The sequence below is a fragment of the Phalaenopsis equestris genome, unplaced genomic scaffold, assembly GCF_001263595.1.
Source record: "Phalaenopsis equestris unplaced genomic scaffold, ASM126359v1 Scaffold000511, whole genome shotgun sequence".
Lineage (NCBI taxonomy): Eukaryota > Viridiplantae > Streptophyta > Magnoliopsida > Asparagales > Orchidaceae > Phalaenopsis > Phalaenopsis equestris.
In genome coordinates, this window is record NW_018164951.1 from 356406 (window position 1) to 372545 (window position 16140).

The window sequence follows — 16140 nt, forward strand, 5'->3', positions numbered from 1 at the left end:
CATGGAAAGGAAAAGTAACCATAGCAATTGGCAAAACTTCTTCATTTAACGTAGTTAGAAATTCTGTAGGAGTAACTTTATATAATTGCAGTAGGGTTAGTAAAATTTTAAGTATTTCAATATTCCAAACTAAAAACGAATTACATAGACTAGAATATTATCCTACTTTAGCTTCACATTATTGCCTGTGGGTTTGATATTCGAGACTCTTAAGAGTCCAATGTTACTGAAACGATATGTATACTTGCATGAGAAACCTTAATGTGTAGAAAAAATTGATTTTAAGAATTTAAACAATTTGATAGGGAGCATATCATGTTTTCTGGTGACATTACCAAGATTTATATTTTTGTGATAACAACTGAGGCGGAACAAGACCTAATACCTAAAAGCATATAATGAAGCTCTCGAGGTGACGATGGAAGAAACCAATGCCAAACCAAAGAAGGTCAACTACGGAGAAGAGGAAGATTGGAGAGAAGTGATCCATGTGTCTTTTAATAAGTATCCCCACTTTAACTATAAAAAATAAATTTCTTTTCATATGATTGAGTTAATACACATCAACATAAAGATTACGATCAAGATCATAACATAAAGTAAGTATAAAAATAATAAAATTTACTCAAAACAATTTAATAATATTTGATAAAAAGTCACAGTACAAATCAATATATTGAAAAAAAAAATTCTCAACAATACAAGTAAATAGAAAGAATAATTACAATATAGAGGGAAAAATGGGGAAAAAATGTGTTGAGTTAGAACAAATGGTCCTAGACTACAGCAGCATGCACGTGAGGGTGATCTTCATGGTCATCTTCATCGCCAAGGTGGAGCTTAGCATCACCCTCCTCCTCCACTTCCAATCTCTTAAAAACATAAGATTTAGCACAAATAATAAAGTAAACCAAGTTGAAAACCTGCATCCCAACCACCAACCAGTAGTAGTAATCCAATCTGCCCTCATTAATGTCATCCTGTAGCCAACCCCCTTCTCCCGATCTTTTTGTTAGGTCGCTCACCATCGTCACCAGAAACGTTCCTCCATAGTGCCCCAACGATATCGACAGCCAGAAAAGAGCCGCCGCAATGCTTCTCATGCTCTCTGGCGACTGCTTGTAAAGAAACTCCATCAGCCCCACTGAAGCGAACCCCTCACTTACGCCGTGCACCATGCACTGCGGCACCAGCCAGAACGCACTGATATGACCCGCAGCGCAGCGCCGGCGGTTCTCAATCAGTGCGGCGGAGACATTAGAGAGGACAGCAATGGCGAGGCCCATGCCGATTCGGCGGAGCTGGGAGATTCCTTCTGGGTTCCCTGTGAGGCGGCGGGCTAGGGGAACAATTACACGGTCATAGAGGGTAAGTGTGAGGAGCATGGAGGCGGAGGAGAAGATGAAGAAGCTGGCTGGCGGAATGCTAAAGCCACTGGCGAGCTGGCGGTCCATTGATTTGGCCTGAACTAAGCCAAAGGTGTAGTTATTAGAGGTGGCGGTGGAGATGAAGATTCCGGCCGACCAGATTGGAAGGATTCCCAATATGGACTTCAGCTCCTCCACTCTGTGTACAGTCGAAAGCCGCCATGGAATGGGACGATTGCTGCTCTCATCTATGTCGCCGTCGGCAACGATGGCCGCCCGGTCCAAAAACCTGCAATTTTTTTCAATAAAAAAGCTTATGTAAATTTTCAAATTTACATTAACAAACAGATGGATCGAGCAACCGACATTGATTGCTAATTAAAAGGGTTAATCAAATAGAAGTAGTAATTACTTGAATTGCTTGGTGTGGGCTAGCAGACCCACAGTAGAAATATCAGCGTCCAGCTCCCTGTTCTGATACAAAACACTACCATCAGTGGGCACGACGAGCTTCCGCTTTCTCAGGGCGGCGGCCACCACTTGTGCCACCCGGGCCATCGGGCTCCCGCCGGGCTTCCTTCGTATGTAAATCGGGTAGCCGAAGATGAATACAAGGATGGAGATGAACATGGAGACAGTAGGGATTCCAAAGCCAATCCCCCATCCCACATTGTCCTGAACATAAACCACCACGGTGAGGGCGAGCATGACCGATAGTCCGATGCAGAAGAAGTATATGTTGAAGAAGCTCGGCTTGCCCTTCCCCGACGACTCTTCGCTCCCAGATTTTCGACCAGATTTGTCATTTTCCTCCAACTGTTCCGCACCGAATGCCACGACGCATGGCCGCGTCCCGCCGGACCCAACTGCTGTGAGCATAAGGGACAAGTAGAATATTGCTTGCTGCCATGGGGCAGCTTCCTGGCAAGTGGATGGAAAATCGGGGGAGCATGGCGGCGGCCGGAGGGACGGGAGGATTGCAGATATGGTCACGCCCAGCATTCCCTGCAATTATGATATGTTAATTGACTGTACATTGACTACATATTTTTTAATCATTGGGTTGTTGAGCATGAAGCAAGAGAAGTTAGGTACCAGTTGATACAATGTGGCTCCGACGGCGATGGTCCAGAAGCGACCGGCAAATGAGTCTGCGATGAGGGCACCGACGATAGGGGTCAAGCTGGCGGTTCCCGCGAAGTTGTTGAGGGTGTTGGTGGCCTGAAGCAACGGTACGTGCAGCTCGTTCCTCAGATAGTTCACCATATTTGCATTGAATCCCGCCGTCGCAAACCGGTCACACACTTCATTTGCTGCATTTACCAATTTCATATATATAAATAAATATATTGTGTCACAACTAATGTACTTTTAATCATTAATCATCATCCATCGTATATAATATCGTTTAAAGGGCGCTCACATAATATAAAAGGCATGGTCTTCATCCCACCCAGCTTCTTCTTCTCCTTCTTTCCACTGTCAGCCATCTATCTATTTGTTCTTCTTTTCTTCAGGCAAAGAAATAGTAGGAGAACGTATGTAATGGTTGGATGGAACCTCTCTGGGCGACATAGGCTTATATATACAATATCTGCATCTTATTCATGAAGAGCACGTTGATTTGGTTTCATTTAGCTGCTCCGATTTTTTTCTAAAATATATATATATTTTTTAAACGTAAATTTTGATCTGAATATTTAATCAATTTCTTTTATTCTGTATGTAAGTACGTACGTAAAGGAGCGTATACATTCGGGCTTACATAACAAAGTAATACTAAACAATCATATATAACTTCATATAATATTAGTGATGTATATTAAATATAAGGATCATGCCTTTTCCAAGCTTCTACTTTTTATTTGATCCACAATAAAACAGCTACTATATAATAGACAGATATGGACAAGTCAAATTAATTCTATTTTGTTGCCACAAGAAGAATAATTCTTTCCTCTAAAATGGCACGTCCACTTTACCTTTTTGGGTCAACTTTGACTTAACTGCCTATCAAACAATCATAGCAGGGCTAATAAACAAAGAGCATTAATGTTTCGGTTAGGAATGCATGCTGGAATGCAATAAGAGAAGTTTCTACGCTTGCGGCAACCGTGATTTGAAATATCTAATTAAGAATTAGTTGGGTGATAATTGACTTTGAAAGTCAATAAAAAAATTGAGTATTCTATGATATTACACACTAGGAATTGGATCATCTTGATGCGTGTTAGAAGATTTTCGGTGTTGCATGAGAATCCACTACAAATTTTTGGAGAAGACTTTCTTTAGTGAGTCAAAATTTCAGAAAATTACGTTGACAATATGCAAATAATTCGTAAAAAACTCTTGGATTTGGTAAGGAACTGCAGACATTGAGATCTATTTCATAAGTCAAGTCAACCATAAGGCAAAATAGCAATGTGACGGCTAACAAGTCATGACCGACTCACTTCAAATATCGTCGAAGTCAACTTAAGTATCTTGGTGGCTTTACCATTCCTTGTGCTATTGAAGAGAAATTCTTTGGGAAGGCTTTATATGATTTAGGTGTTAGTATCAACTTTATGTCATTGTCAATTTTTAAGAGATTAGGTTTAGGAGAAGTGTCACATACCACTGTGACCCTTCAACTTGCCACTAGTAGGGCTATGATTGTCTTGCAGAATGTAAAGTTGATTATGAGGGTGAATGATCAGGAGATTACTTTAAATGTATTAAAATTTATGAAATTCCCTTTTGATTCTAGTATGGATTCATTTTTTTAGGATGGATCTAATGGATCGACTTTGTAGAAGCCAATTTAAGGAATGCTGTGAAGTTAATCTAGTAGAGCAAAGTTTGATCGAGGATGATATTACTGACTTAAAGGAAGAATCAGCTCTACTTATAAAGGTTATTCCAAAGATCTATAGAGAGAGGTTTGATTTATTGGATACTACTAGAAATTTTAAACCTTTAGTCCCTTCCATTGAAGAACCGCTTAAATTAAAGATGAAAAAACTTCTTAAATATTTGAGGTATGTTTATTTAGAGAAGTAATCTACTTTGTCTGTTATCATATCCTCAGAACTCAGTAGTTCTCACAAGAAAAAATTGATGAGTTTTTTGAGGAATTTTAAGAAAGCGTTTGGATGGACCTTAGCAAGTATCAAAGAGATTAATCCTTCGATATGCATGCATAGGATCCTTATGGAGGAAAATCATAAACCTAGGATAGATCCTCAAAGAAGACTAAACTCTGTCATGAAAGTAGTTAAAAAGGAGATACTGAAATGACTAGATACAGACATTATCTACCCCATTTTCGATGGTGTTTGGATTAGCTCTATCCATTGTGTACCTCAAGTAGCAGAAAATAAAATGAACTAATGCCTAATAGGCATGTCACTGGTTGTGAATATACATTAGTTATAGAAAATTAAATACAACCACTATAAAAGATCATTTCTTCCTACCTTTTCTAGATCAGATAAGCCTGTTGGCCACCCCTTTTTTATGCTTTTTAGACGGGTACTCAGAGTACCATCAGATTCTCATTACTCCTGAGAATCAGGATAAGACCACATTCACAAGTCCTTACGAGACTTTTGCATTTAGAAGGATGTCCTTTGGATTGAGCAATGCGCCTGCGACTTTTCAGTATTGCATGATGTCTATTTTTTTTATTTGATCGATAAAGGGATTGAAATTTTCATGTCTGGTTTCCAGTTTTGTAGCTGAGCCTCCCTTTCTTCTCTCTTTCCAACGACATCCTCACTACTTCGGTAAGTATAAGTCACATCTCTTGGAGCTCCACCTGATAATCATAAAATAGAGTTTCGTTCGTTTGACCTTAGTGTTACCAAGGTCCTTGCGGAAGACACAATTCGTTGAATTGCTGAACGATGATCTCTAGATGTGTTGGGTCGACTACCTTCACGACCGGGTAGACTAAGGGTCTTAGTAGCTTGGGATGATGGATCTATGGTACCTTGACCCGACGACCTCTACCTGTTAGAATCACTCTGCTCTTCCTTTGTTGAACCCTTTTGAGTCATGACGTCCTTTTGCGGCTTTGTTGATATCGTTTTGATGGTCCGATTACTGATGAATTGCTGCCTGTTTTGAATGCGGTGATTCACCCTCTTGCCCTTATAACCTAGTGAGTTGTAAAGTATAGGGATATTGCGGTCGAGCCAATTTGGTTATTTCGTAAGTTCCACATGACGATGAGTCGCTACCTTTTTGGGATGTGAGAGAGTCACTCTCTGTCCTGTGGCTCAGCGAGAGCTTTGAAAGTATCGAGGCATTCCCATACTAAATAATCATTCTTTGATGTCCTATTTCATCAGATTATGATAATATAAGCAAAATTATTTTATCGAAATTATGCTTAGGTATCTCCTAAGATGTAATTAACTAAAAGGATACGTCCATATTTAAGAGACAAGAACAAAAATGTACTTTTTGGTTTTCTGATTATTGGTGGCTTATATAGAGATTCTCGTTGTGGATACCGTGTTTCGAGGTATTTCAATTTGATATTGTTTGGACATATACTTTCGATCTATCACACGAGGATTATGTACACATTAGTCTTCCATGTTTCTTTTCAAATTTGTTTGTCTTTTTATTGGTGCATATCATTTCCTCTTCGAATCATTTATATGATTCAGGAGAAAGATTTATTTTAAGAAGAGAATAATACAAAGACATATAAGTAGACAAGTTGACGACTCCGAATTTCTTTAAAAATAACCAAAAATAGGTAACACCAAGGACTATGAATGAAGAGGCAGAGGAGGAAAAGGGAGGTGATAACAATGAGGTAAATAACAAAGAAAAGAATTTTGTTTCTTTTAATAAATATCACCAATTATGTTACAAAATTTGCAATTTTACAAAGAATTATAAGCACAAAGAAGGATGGTGGTTTTGTAATAACTTTATCTTGTTATGGTTCACTCTAATAACTTTCATGCTTCTCTGTAGCCCTTGGCAACTTTATTTTCTTGTCCTTAACTTAGAATTTGCATATTATAATGGAGTTTGTTTTAAGCTGTATTATAGCCAGAATGCATACAAAATTTTTATTGCAGCTCTTTACAATTAGATGCCTATCAAAATTTTTATTGCAGCTCATTCCAATTAGAAGTGCTAAGAAAAAAGGAGGTATACTACTTATCCAACACCCAAACTTTACTTTTTACATTTATGTCACCCAAACATTTCACATCACATTGGCATATATGTAAAAATTGAAGTTTAGTGATCAGATATGTAAATACATAGGAATTGAGTGATATGTATGTAAATCTTCCAACAAAATTAGAAGAAAATCCAGCTTGAAGTCAATTTTCACTCAACAGAAAACCTTCATATATAAAATAGATACCACCCTGGAAAATTGTTGTTGCAACTCTTCCAAGCAGACTGATTTCAATCAAACAGAAAAATTACAAATGGTTATGAATTCTAATCCATGTTCAGTAACTAGCAGTAGGTCATGAAAGCTACCAAATTAAAAAGAGGAGATCATCACAAAATTAAATTTCATGAACTAGAAGAGTATTTGATAGGGCAAAAAAAAAATTTTTTTTTAGGGGCCATTTACATGGCTGGCACACAATCCATATGTATTTACATATCTCACATCTGAACTTTCATATTTACACACATAGTGCTCAAATCTTCAATATCAGATAAAAAAATATCACTATTATTGCATTTAAAAAGTGAACTACACATTTCCAACCATGAAGTTAAAGCATCAAAGTGCCCCGCATGTAAATATGAAAGTTTGTGTAAAACATGTAAATACATAAGAATTATGTGCTAGGTATGTAAACTTCCCTTTTCTTATTGATAATCAATGCGAGTATGGTACAGTTCTCATCATACAAATGAGTTATATATGCACAAATGACAAATTCAAAATCAAATCAGGAAGCTATTTACAGGTGTTTGTAATTTGAATTACTTACATTTGATCGGTTGAAACCAACCTTCTGTAGTTCCCTGCATATTACAGAGCTAGTCTAACTTTGTCGGTAGACGAAACGACAGAGCTGATCGTAACCTGCAAGCACTCCAGCTCCTGCCATTCCTGAGAGCATATTGGCGCATGCTCCTCTAAACAGAACGAAAAATCCCTCACTTTGAACTATGTGCCGAAAGGCATGGAAAGAGCTTCGGTATTTGTCGGGTCGTCCCGAAGTCATCATCATTCGACGACGCAAGGTATCGAATGGGTAGGCGCAAAGCCCGGCTGAAGTTGTCACAGTCCATCCCAAAGCAAAACTGGCCAAGAAGTTTTCCTGTAATAAGAATTTGAATCTCATTGTTATAACAAAGCTGTGATGTGTTAAGAAACTATATAGAGTGTAATGCGAGCAATTGATCAAAATAGTCCCTTGGTTATATTGATTGTTTAAATTAATGCTAGGTTTTTCTAAGTGTTTTAATACCTCAACTCTCAAAACCTTTATCAATTTTGTTCTGCTGTTAACTTCGATGTTTCTTCGTATGTCAATTTAGTCTCTAGACTCTTTCAATGGGGGCTAAAAATGTCCTCCCTAAAAACTACTTCAACCTATATTAAAAGAGTCTAAAGACTAATTTGGCACTTTTACAGACTCTAGGACTTAGTCGGGAGATTATTTTGACACTTCACTCGATTATTTAAGAACACCCTCTTTTCTCTTGAAATTTGAGAAGAACAATATGGTGACCTATCACTCACTTCAAATGGTCCAACCAAGACAATAGGCTTCATGGTGTCATAGATGCCAAAATAGAGACCGCGATATAGAGTGATACCCATTAGTGACACCCCAAAACCTCGATACAAGCCAACAAAACCATCGCTAGAAAGGGTCTTCTTGTAAACATCCAGAAGCCCTTTAAACTGGCGCTGACTGCCTGCTTGGCGATCAAACGTGTCTGTGGCAAGTCGAGTCCGTGCATAATCCAAATGGTATAAGAGTAACGAAGTTATTGCTCCGGCGGCACCACCGGAAGCTACATTTCCAGCTAACCATGTAGCATAACCATCCTTCATTGAAGATGAAAATATGGCTTGAAAGTAGCCCTTAAATGCAAAATTGAAGGCCTGCAGAGATCATTTGAATTAATATTATAATGAAAATAATTTATAAAAAATCTAGGACAAGAAGTCAAATATCATTTCATAGCAACGCTCTCTTCAAAATCCAAAGTTATTGGAGATAATTTTAAGGCAATTTACATGCACATGATAAGTAAATGAAAAAAAAATAAAACATAGGCTACATTGATACTGATGTATTTTTTACATCCAAAAGAATCTTATGATTACTCGGTATCATTTCGACCCTGTACAACATAAAACTATACAGAAATCATGATTGCGAAAGAAAATATTTACATAACCAATACATATAGGTATAATAGGAAGAGTATCACATGGAAAAAAACTAAAAAATTTAATGTACGAACAAGAACTAGTAAACGTACTCTCAGATTTAAAAATGTCATTTTTATGCATACATGATATCAATATAACAGTTTGCACCATGTATTGCAATCTATATCAGCGTACATACAAGCTACATAATACAAGTATGACACTAGTAAAACATGTATATCATTTCAAACCAATTTAACCATGGGATCATTGAGAATCGAAATAAAATAGTTGGTCCGTCAATAATAGTTTCTAAAAAAATACAAAAAATCTTGTTATTCCTTCCAACATATGAATATCTTCCTTTGCATTCATATTGGGTGATCGTAATTTCCACATTTGATACTCACAATAAGTAACAAGTTGCACATCATGTAACAATGTGAACGATAAGCATAACATGTTTTGATGAGTATGTCTATGTGTGCATCATGGAACTTGATAAGTCTTGATACCAAAATCAGCGAACAAAATACAATGAAATGGAAATAGATAGGTGGAAGAAACACAAACAAGGGTTGCACTTATGAAAATCAAAGGAAAACAAGCAAGACAAAAGGTTGATCTACTTTTCAAGAGGTAGATCGTCTCTCCCACCCCCTAGAAGTTGCTAGAAACACCACACAAAGAAAGAAAACAACAGTCAAACAAAAATAAGCATAACAAAAGCAAACCCAGGCTCTCCTCTTAATAGAATCCCCTCCCAAGAATTCAAACACAATCCTTCCTTACTTTCCCTCCAGACTACCTTAATTTATCCTCCTTGTATAGGTGATTATGATCCTAGTGGACCCCACTCTTCCCTTTCCTTCTTCTGTGGCTCCCCCGTTTGCCCCGCTTCCTTCTATCGCCAAGACCGGCCCGTCTATGGGCCGGTTATAATATCTTCAGTCGGTCCAGGGAGGACAGACTCACGTGTAGGCATAACAAAACCATGATCTTTTTATAAAGATGCATGTACGAAAGATGGGTAAAATCGCATAGTATCACATCCATAGTCGTGCAAAGGGTATAGGATCACATGGAGAGTATCATGGAACGCATAGGTACACATGCATATAAAAAATCCATGAGTCATCTTTCATGTAAAACATGGTAGGTATTATGTTTGCCACCTATGGCCAGTCCTGTAACATGAGCAAATCCTATGCTCATATCATCAATCACATCTCTACACATTAAACATATTAAATAACAGATTCAATAGTGATAAGAACAAATGGAAAACCAAAATACCGCATCAATTGCCTACATTAAGATAGAAATTTGTGGTATAATTCATGTGGTATAATATTTCCTATGGCCAATCATTGAACCCACTAATAAAGAGGACAATATACCACCCAATTCTGCTCCGCTTTTGTGACTCAACCATAAGATAGACATTTGTGGTATTTAGGGTTCGTATGGCGCAGCTTATTTGAGCGTTCGACGTTTTCAAAACGCCGCAAAGCCGTTTGGTTACTGTGTTGGGGTAGGCTGTCATGGAACGCGTGTATTCATTTACATTATAACCCGAAGGTTTTACGGCCGCTCCCATTACCCCGCATTTCACGTTCCGCGTTCCGACACAACTTATTACTCCTGAGCCCCTCAATCCTGTCTCCGTTCTCGCATCGTTGCCCTAGCTCTGTGATCAACCTCCCCAGCTCTCAGCCCTCGATCCCGTCTACCCTTCCCCTCTCTCATTTTCGTCTGTGACCTGTTTATCAACAACCATTCCCTCTGAGATATTTGTGTGCCTTTAGGTGATGAATTGAAATTTCATAGGTAATCCCTCTTATGGCTTATGGTTTTGCACAACTCGCCTTCCATGAATGAATTAGGCAGTAGGATGGGGGTGAATTTTATTTTGCTCTTTGTTATATGGCTCCTATCTCTACTCTCATTGACCATCCTACATTGAGTGTTCCTGTGGCGAGTTCAACAATCCTATTTACATCGAGCGCTCCTGTGGTGGTGAGTTGAGCAATGCTTCATTGAAAGTTGGTTCCTGTGGCTCCTATTGTGGCTCCTATCTCAAAATGCTTCATTGAAAGTTGGTTCCTGTGGCTCCTATCTCAAAAACTTTAGTGTTTTAACTGAGAAATGCTATTTAATTGAGAAATGTTATAGTTTTATTCTTTAGTTTTGTTTCTCCTAAAGATACTTACTCTTCTAAAGATACTTAAAGGAAGCCGTGATGGTGGTAGTTCTTCCCCTATTTTGTGGGCTTTGATCGGCAGAGCCATCAATGGCGGTTGCTGCGTGCTTTTAAAAAGTGAAATCATATACAACATTAAAATTTTTGAAAGGTTTTATAGGTGTTCTGTTTCTTGCATCAATCGTATTATTTTAACTGAGAAATGCTATTTAACTGAGAAGAAACGAATCTTATCCTCTTTATTTCACTGTTTGGCTTGCTTGTGAGTGGCCCCTGCTGAGTCTTTCCAGTACATAGATCCCCTTGCATTATAGGTGTTCTTTTTCTTTGATATTATAAACTCTTTTTGAGTTGCTCCATGGGTTCATCTGCCTGCATGTGGCTTTCTGTCCTCGTTTTCAATTATTGTTCTACCTATAATTTGAGTTTTTTTTTAACTGATTTGCAATGGTTTCTGGCTTCTATTTTATCTATTTTTTTTCCCATATAGTTCTGTTGCAAACATCCCAGAACAGAGATAGAATGGTCATCTATCCAGCAACAATTATAAATAAACTGTCATGAATAAGCTCTCCCAAACAATAAGCCAGCTTATACTGATAATCTGCAGATTATCAGATTGTCAGGATAATCTGTTTATAAGCAGATTATAAATAATATGCAGCTGCCCCAAATAGACCCTTAATTTGAATGCTTTCTTCAAGCCAGTTGAATTAAATGTTGCCTTTCATGTAGCTTCCATGTAACGTTGTGTATTTTATGCACCCATTTGGACTTTTGGCTTGACCCTATGTTTGACTTTAGGCTCTGCCTAGGGTTGACATTGGGTTTGAGCAAGCCAACGTCTTGGCTTGACTGATCGAGGTTGGAGCATCTTGGATCGTTAATAAATAGCTTGAATGTAGTAGAAATTTGAATGTTATGATGAATAAATGGAACAAAATAACCTTTTTCAAGCTATCTCCCATTTTAATCAAAACACTAAATAGATACTTTAAGCCCAATGTAATCAACTCTCCGCAATATGTTGGCTTCATAATCATAATAACTAAGACTGCATAATGCTGAAAATGGAATCACGAGCATTCCCCTTTTAGTGGCAGAAGATCATCATAAAACTCATATCTTTAATTTGATAGAAATCCACTAGAATCAAATGGAATGCACCAAAACTTATAAGAAGGTGCTCAAGTAAGATGCAGAAAGAACAGAATCATAATTGGCGACATTAAAATCAAATTTGGGTTATGAAAAAGCATAAAACATCAAGCAAAAAGCCAACAGGATAAAGAAATTAGAACCTGGGTGGGTAAATAACGAATGACATTGGCTTGATTCCCTCTCCAGAAGGAGAAAATACCCTCCTCCCTGAGAACCCTAACGAAGCAATTACGAATTCCTTGATAAGGCCTCATGGGATGCCCCCTCTTCAGCATCTCTCCCTGATTCTGGAGAAGGAGTTTGACCCTCTCCACCGGGGCCGCCGCAGTTTTCGCTAACACAGCGGCAGCACCGCCGATTACAAAGTCCGCCGCCATCTTCTCCGTCGGCTTCAAAGCTGCAATCTTGTCGGTCGGCTTCGAAGCCGCCCTTCCCGCTACGGTGGCGGGAGCTGAGGAACACATGAGGGCATGTGCTTCTTCAAACAAGGAGCGGCTAAAAAAGGTACAATCTGGTGTTTGCCCGAGACGAAGCCGAGTAGAAGGGGAGGATCGTAAGTTTTTTGGGCAGGAAGCGAGGATAAGGAGTATTGCTTGAAAAGAAGTTTTTTTATCTTTATTTTAATATTCATTTAATATCCAAAAAAAAAAATCATATTCATGCATAACTAGAGGTGTAAATGAATCGAACACGAACTAATAAAGTTTGTGCTCGTTTGAGGTTCGTTTGAAATTTAGTTTATTTGAAATAAGCTCGTGTGCGAAATTATTTGTGAAGTCACTGTTCGTGTTCGTTTTTTAACGAACGAGCCGAACACGAGCTGTTCGCAAACGACGAGCCAGTTTGGTCTAACATCCCTAACATTAATATATATAAATAATATATTATATTAACTATATAAATTATATTATATAAATATATAATATCTATATTTATATATTACTAATATAGTATTTTAAGATATTATTATTATTTTTTTATTATATATTATAATTTATAAAATTTAATTTTTGATAATATCATAAATTTTTCATATATAATTATTTAAAATTATTTTATATTTTGAACAATAACTATTCGAACACAAACGAACGCATCATTGTTTGTGTTTGGTTTGTTTAACTAATCGAACGAATCGAACGCGAACTCATTGACGAAACAAACACGAACTGTTCGCGAACAACAAACTTTTTTTACAGCCCTATGAATAACACCCGAAATATTCCTATTTATAAATCTAAAATATTTTAATTTTTAAAACATGTTTACTACCAAATTAGTCTTGATAGTGAGTGGGACTCCCAATGTGGATAGATTACATTTTAAATCCCGTGAGTTTAGCCCACTAATGTTTTTCGTAATGGGCTCAAAATTTGGCGGGCTAATTGGGCCTAATGGAAAGGAGATGCACCATCTCAGTATCTCGTATGCAGTAAATTATAATGTCGACAAATCACATGAATTAAATTATAAAAATAGGAGTAATAACTTCTGAAAATTATAAGTTTTCCTTTTTAGTATTTATTGAAAATACATATTATGTTGTAAGTGGGTCTGAATGAAGTTTAATAAGTGGGTATTAATGCCTATCATGAATCTTGATTAGCTTAAATTCATGATAAGCTCTATAAGAGCTAAATAAATAGCCTCAAAATAGTTTAGACAAGCAACTTGCCACTCTTAGTATTATCAAACTTTGAATATTTTAATACATTAGGATATGCCAAAAAAAATTATTTGATTTATATTTTAAAATGTGGCTTAATCAAAATTAGCTCAAATTAGACATTTCCTCTTAGATTTCATTTTGATGACCACAAATGTTCTCGTATGTTAGAAGGTCCCTTCGAACCAACCAAGTCCATTTTATGAGCTTTAATGTTGCCTTAAGTTCGATTGGACGTGCCAATACTTCAATATTCATAGGTAAATACTCTAAAAAAGATTTATTGTACAACAAAAATCATGTCTTCTCTAGGATTTAATAGGGTTTCTAGCACCAAAATGACATGTCCAACTCTTCATCAAACATCTACTTTCTATGGATATTTATTATTCATAATGGGAATTCAATGTTTTTGGTTGCTCTTATTTTTGAATTGGCCAATTTGATCTTCTTTTTTCTTCAAGTTGAAGGTCGATCATGTGCTGGTGAATTTATTCCCTGCCAAGCTAGATTTAACATATGGACTATTTATTGGTCATATTATGTAACAAAGTTCTATTATCTCTCTCTCTATCTCCCTTCCTCCCTCCCCCTCTCCCCCTCTTCCTCTCCATCTCACTCTCTACCTCTCCCCATTTTGGATATCTTATGTTGTAATTCATTGAAAGGGTGTCTTTAAGACATAATGTAATATGAACTTTAAATAATTTATATTGGACCATCTATCTTTCAACTCAAGCAATGGATGTATGGCATATGAACAAATCATTATGAAAGTTTGTCATTACTTTTTTTTTTAAAATATTAGCTAATTATATTTATGTCGGCCTCACTCTTACCTCTTCATAAAGTAAGTTGGAGTCAACGATTTTTTACCATCTCTCCCTCTCCCTCTCTCTCTCTCACGCACTTAACTTATAGACTTCCACCCAAGTTTAAATGTCAAAGAATATCATTATTCACAACTACACTAATTGATTGTAACTTTTAGAGTAATAAGGAATGATTGATTGCACTTTTAATTATTGTAAGAATTTTGGAATTCTCTACGATCACAAATTTTTGCCTCTATTTTAAATGTTCAAGACTGCATAGAATTAATAAGTATTTTACGATTTTGAAGTGGATATTGTAGACTTTTTTTCTAAAATCATTTTTATTTGCAACAAGAATAGATGGATAGATAACCCCCTAGGCTTATTTAGGCCAGGACAAGTTGAAGTGATTAATTAAGCTTTGGCCCATGTTGTCTATTAAGAGTCATCTACTTCAAAAAACTTGAATTAGTGAATTAACTATTCTATGTCACAAATAATTTTAAGAATATTAGTTGATTTTGTTTCTACTTTGTGTCGGATTTTGCTTCTACTTTGTGTTCACTAATTCGATGCAAAAGATATACTAAATAGTCGAAATCTAAATATGAATTGTGACGATGTTTGCTTCGAATTCACGTCTAATAACTCGACGCAAATATTGTACTCTAAAGCGTCCGGACACAAATACGACAAAAATGACACCACAAAATAAAAAGTCCTTCGCGGTTACTTAATTGTGTTGAATGTGTCTGACGCAAAGTCAACGGAAAGCCGATGCAAACGCCCTAAAATTTTGATCCCATCATCTAAACTTATCTCTCTTCTCCCTGTTTGTCCCCTCTCTGCCCGAAACTCTTGCTTATTTCTCTTCTCCGTGTCTCCCCCTCCTCTCAGTCGAACCCCTTGCCCCTCGATTATCCCCCTCCCCCTCCTAGTTTTGCTCAAAATCATCGCCTTTGACAACAAACATTCGCAATACAATCACCATTTGAGCTAGCTGAGGACCATCGAAACTCCCATATTTCTCATCCTTCTACTCCGCTCCTACCATAAAACATTGAGGAAGGTAAGTCTAGTCGCTCCACTCTTCCTCATTCTAATTTCTAAAAAATGAAATGGGTCTTTTAATGTATAGGTAATGTGGTATCCATGTAAAAATTGAATTTTAGGAGTTAGATATGTATGTTCATAAGAATTGAGTGAGATGTACGAAAATCTTTCTAACAATTTTGTGTGACTATAGCCCTGCCACCACCTTGGTACTGATTATTTGTGTCAAATCTTCTACAGTCTTATAGTTTTCCTTCTATGATTTAGTATGTTTCAAAACTTTGAAAGCTAGGACTAAACCCTATTAACTTTTTAAAGCTAAACAATTGATTTGCTTAATTGGTTCGTCCTAACACATGACCAGATTCATGTGTTTTTAATATGATGCCATCATTTTGTCATATACAATTTTTGCTTACCCATTCAAAAGACTTGATTCTTAATGAAGTAAATGATATACTTTGGCTCATAACGTGAGCTTTATTCATCTCAAGCCTACCAAAAAATCA

At 36.9% G+C, this 16140-nt stretch overlaps 2 protein-coding genes across 3 annotated transcripts; both read right to left on the minus strand.

The window, feature by feature from the left end:
• Nucleotides 1-672: 672 nt before the first annotated feature.
• LOC110028343 (protein NRT1/ PTR FAMILY 3.1-like) lies at nt 673-2869 on the minus strand. Its single transcript, XM_020730159.1, has 4 exons — nt 2791-2869; nt 2463-2680; nt 1780-2372; nt 673-1656 (listed from the first exon to the last, which is right to left on the minus strand). Exons 1-4 carry the CDS (start codon nt 2855-2857, stop codon nt 777-779), a joined length of 1758 nt encoding a protein of 585 aa, XP_020585818.1. The 5' UTR covers nt 2858-2869; the 3' UTR covers nt 673-776.
• A 28-nt stretch (nt 2870-2897) lies between these two features.
• Nucleotides 2898-12656, minus strand: LOC110028344 (ADP,ATP carrier protein ER-ANT1). Of its 2 annotated transcripts, XR_002294420.1 has the most exons (4): nt 12238-12656; nt 8092-8460; nt 7334-7666; nt 2898-2961 (listed from the first exon to the last, which is right to left on the minus strand). XR_002294420.1 is itself a non-coding variant. In XM_020730160.1 (3 exons), the coding sequence occupies exons 1-3, from the start codon at nt 12559-12561 to the stop codon at nt 7388-7390; spliced, it is 972 nt and encodes a 323-aa protein (XP_020585819.1). In that variant the 5' UTR covers nt 12562-12656; the 3' UTR covers nt 6907-7387. The 2 variants fall into 2 exon arrangements, 1 of the variants encoding a protein (XP_020585819.1); XM_020730160.1 differs by lacking the exon at nt 2898-2961 and having other exon boundaries at nt 6907-7666.
• Nucleotides 12657-16140: the final 3484 nt, after the last annotated feature.

What these genes read in the sequence shown, in the direction of transcription:
- LOC110028344 (XM_020730160.1), bottom strand. Translation starts at nt 12,561, where the DNA reads ATGTGTTCCTCAGCTCCCGCCACCGTAGCGGGAAGGGCGGCTTCGAAG. An exon ending in TTCGTTATTTACCCACCCAG is followed by an intron (nt 8,461 to 12,237) that starts GTTCTAATTTCT and finishes TGATCTCTGCAG; the next exon opens with GCCTTCAATTTTGCATTTAA. An exon ending in TCTTGGTTGGACCATTTGAA is followed by an intron (nt 7,667 to 8,091) that starts GTGAGTGATAGG and finishes TTCTTATTACAG; the next exon opens with GAAAACTTCTTGGCCAGTTT.
- LOC110028343 (XM_020730159.1), bottom strand. Translation starts at nt 2,857, where the DNA reads ATGGCTGACAGTGGAAAGAAGGAGAAGAAGAAGCTGGGTGGGATGAAG. An exon ending in GACCATGCCTTTTATATTAT is followed by an intron (nt 2,681 to 2,790) that starts GTGAGCGCCCTT and finishes TGGTAAATGCAG; the next exon opens with CAAATGAAGTGTGTGACCGG. An exon ending in GCCCACACCAAGCAATTCAA is followed by an intron (nt 1,657 to 1,779) that starts GTAATTACTACT and finishes AAAAAATTGCAG; the next exon opens with GTTTTTGGACCGGGCGGCCA.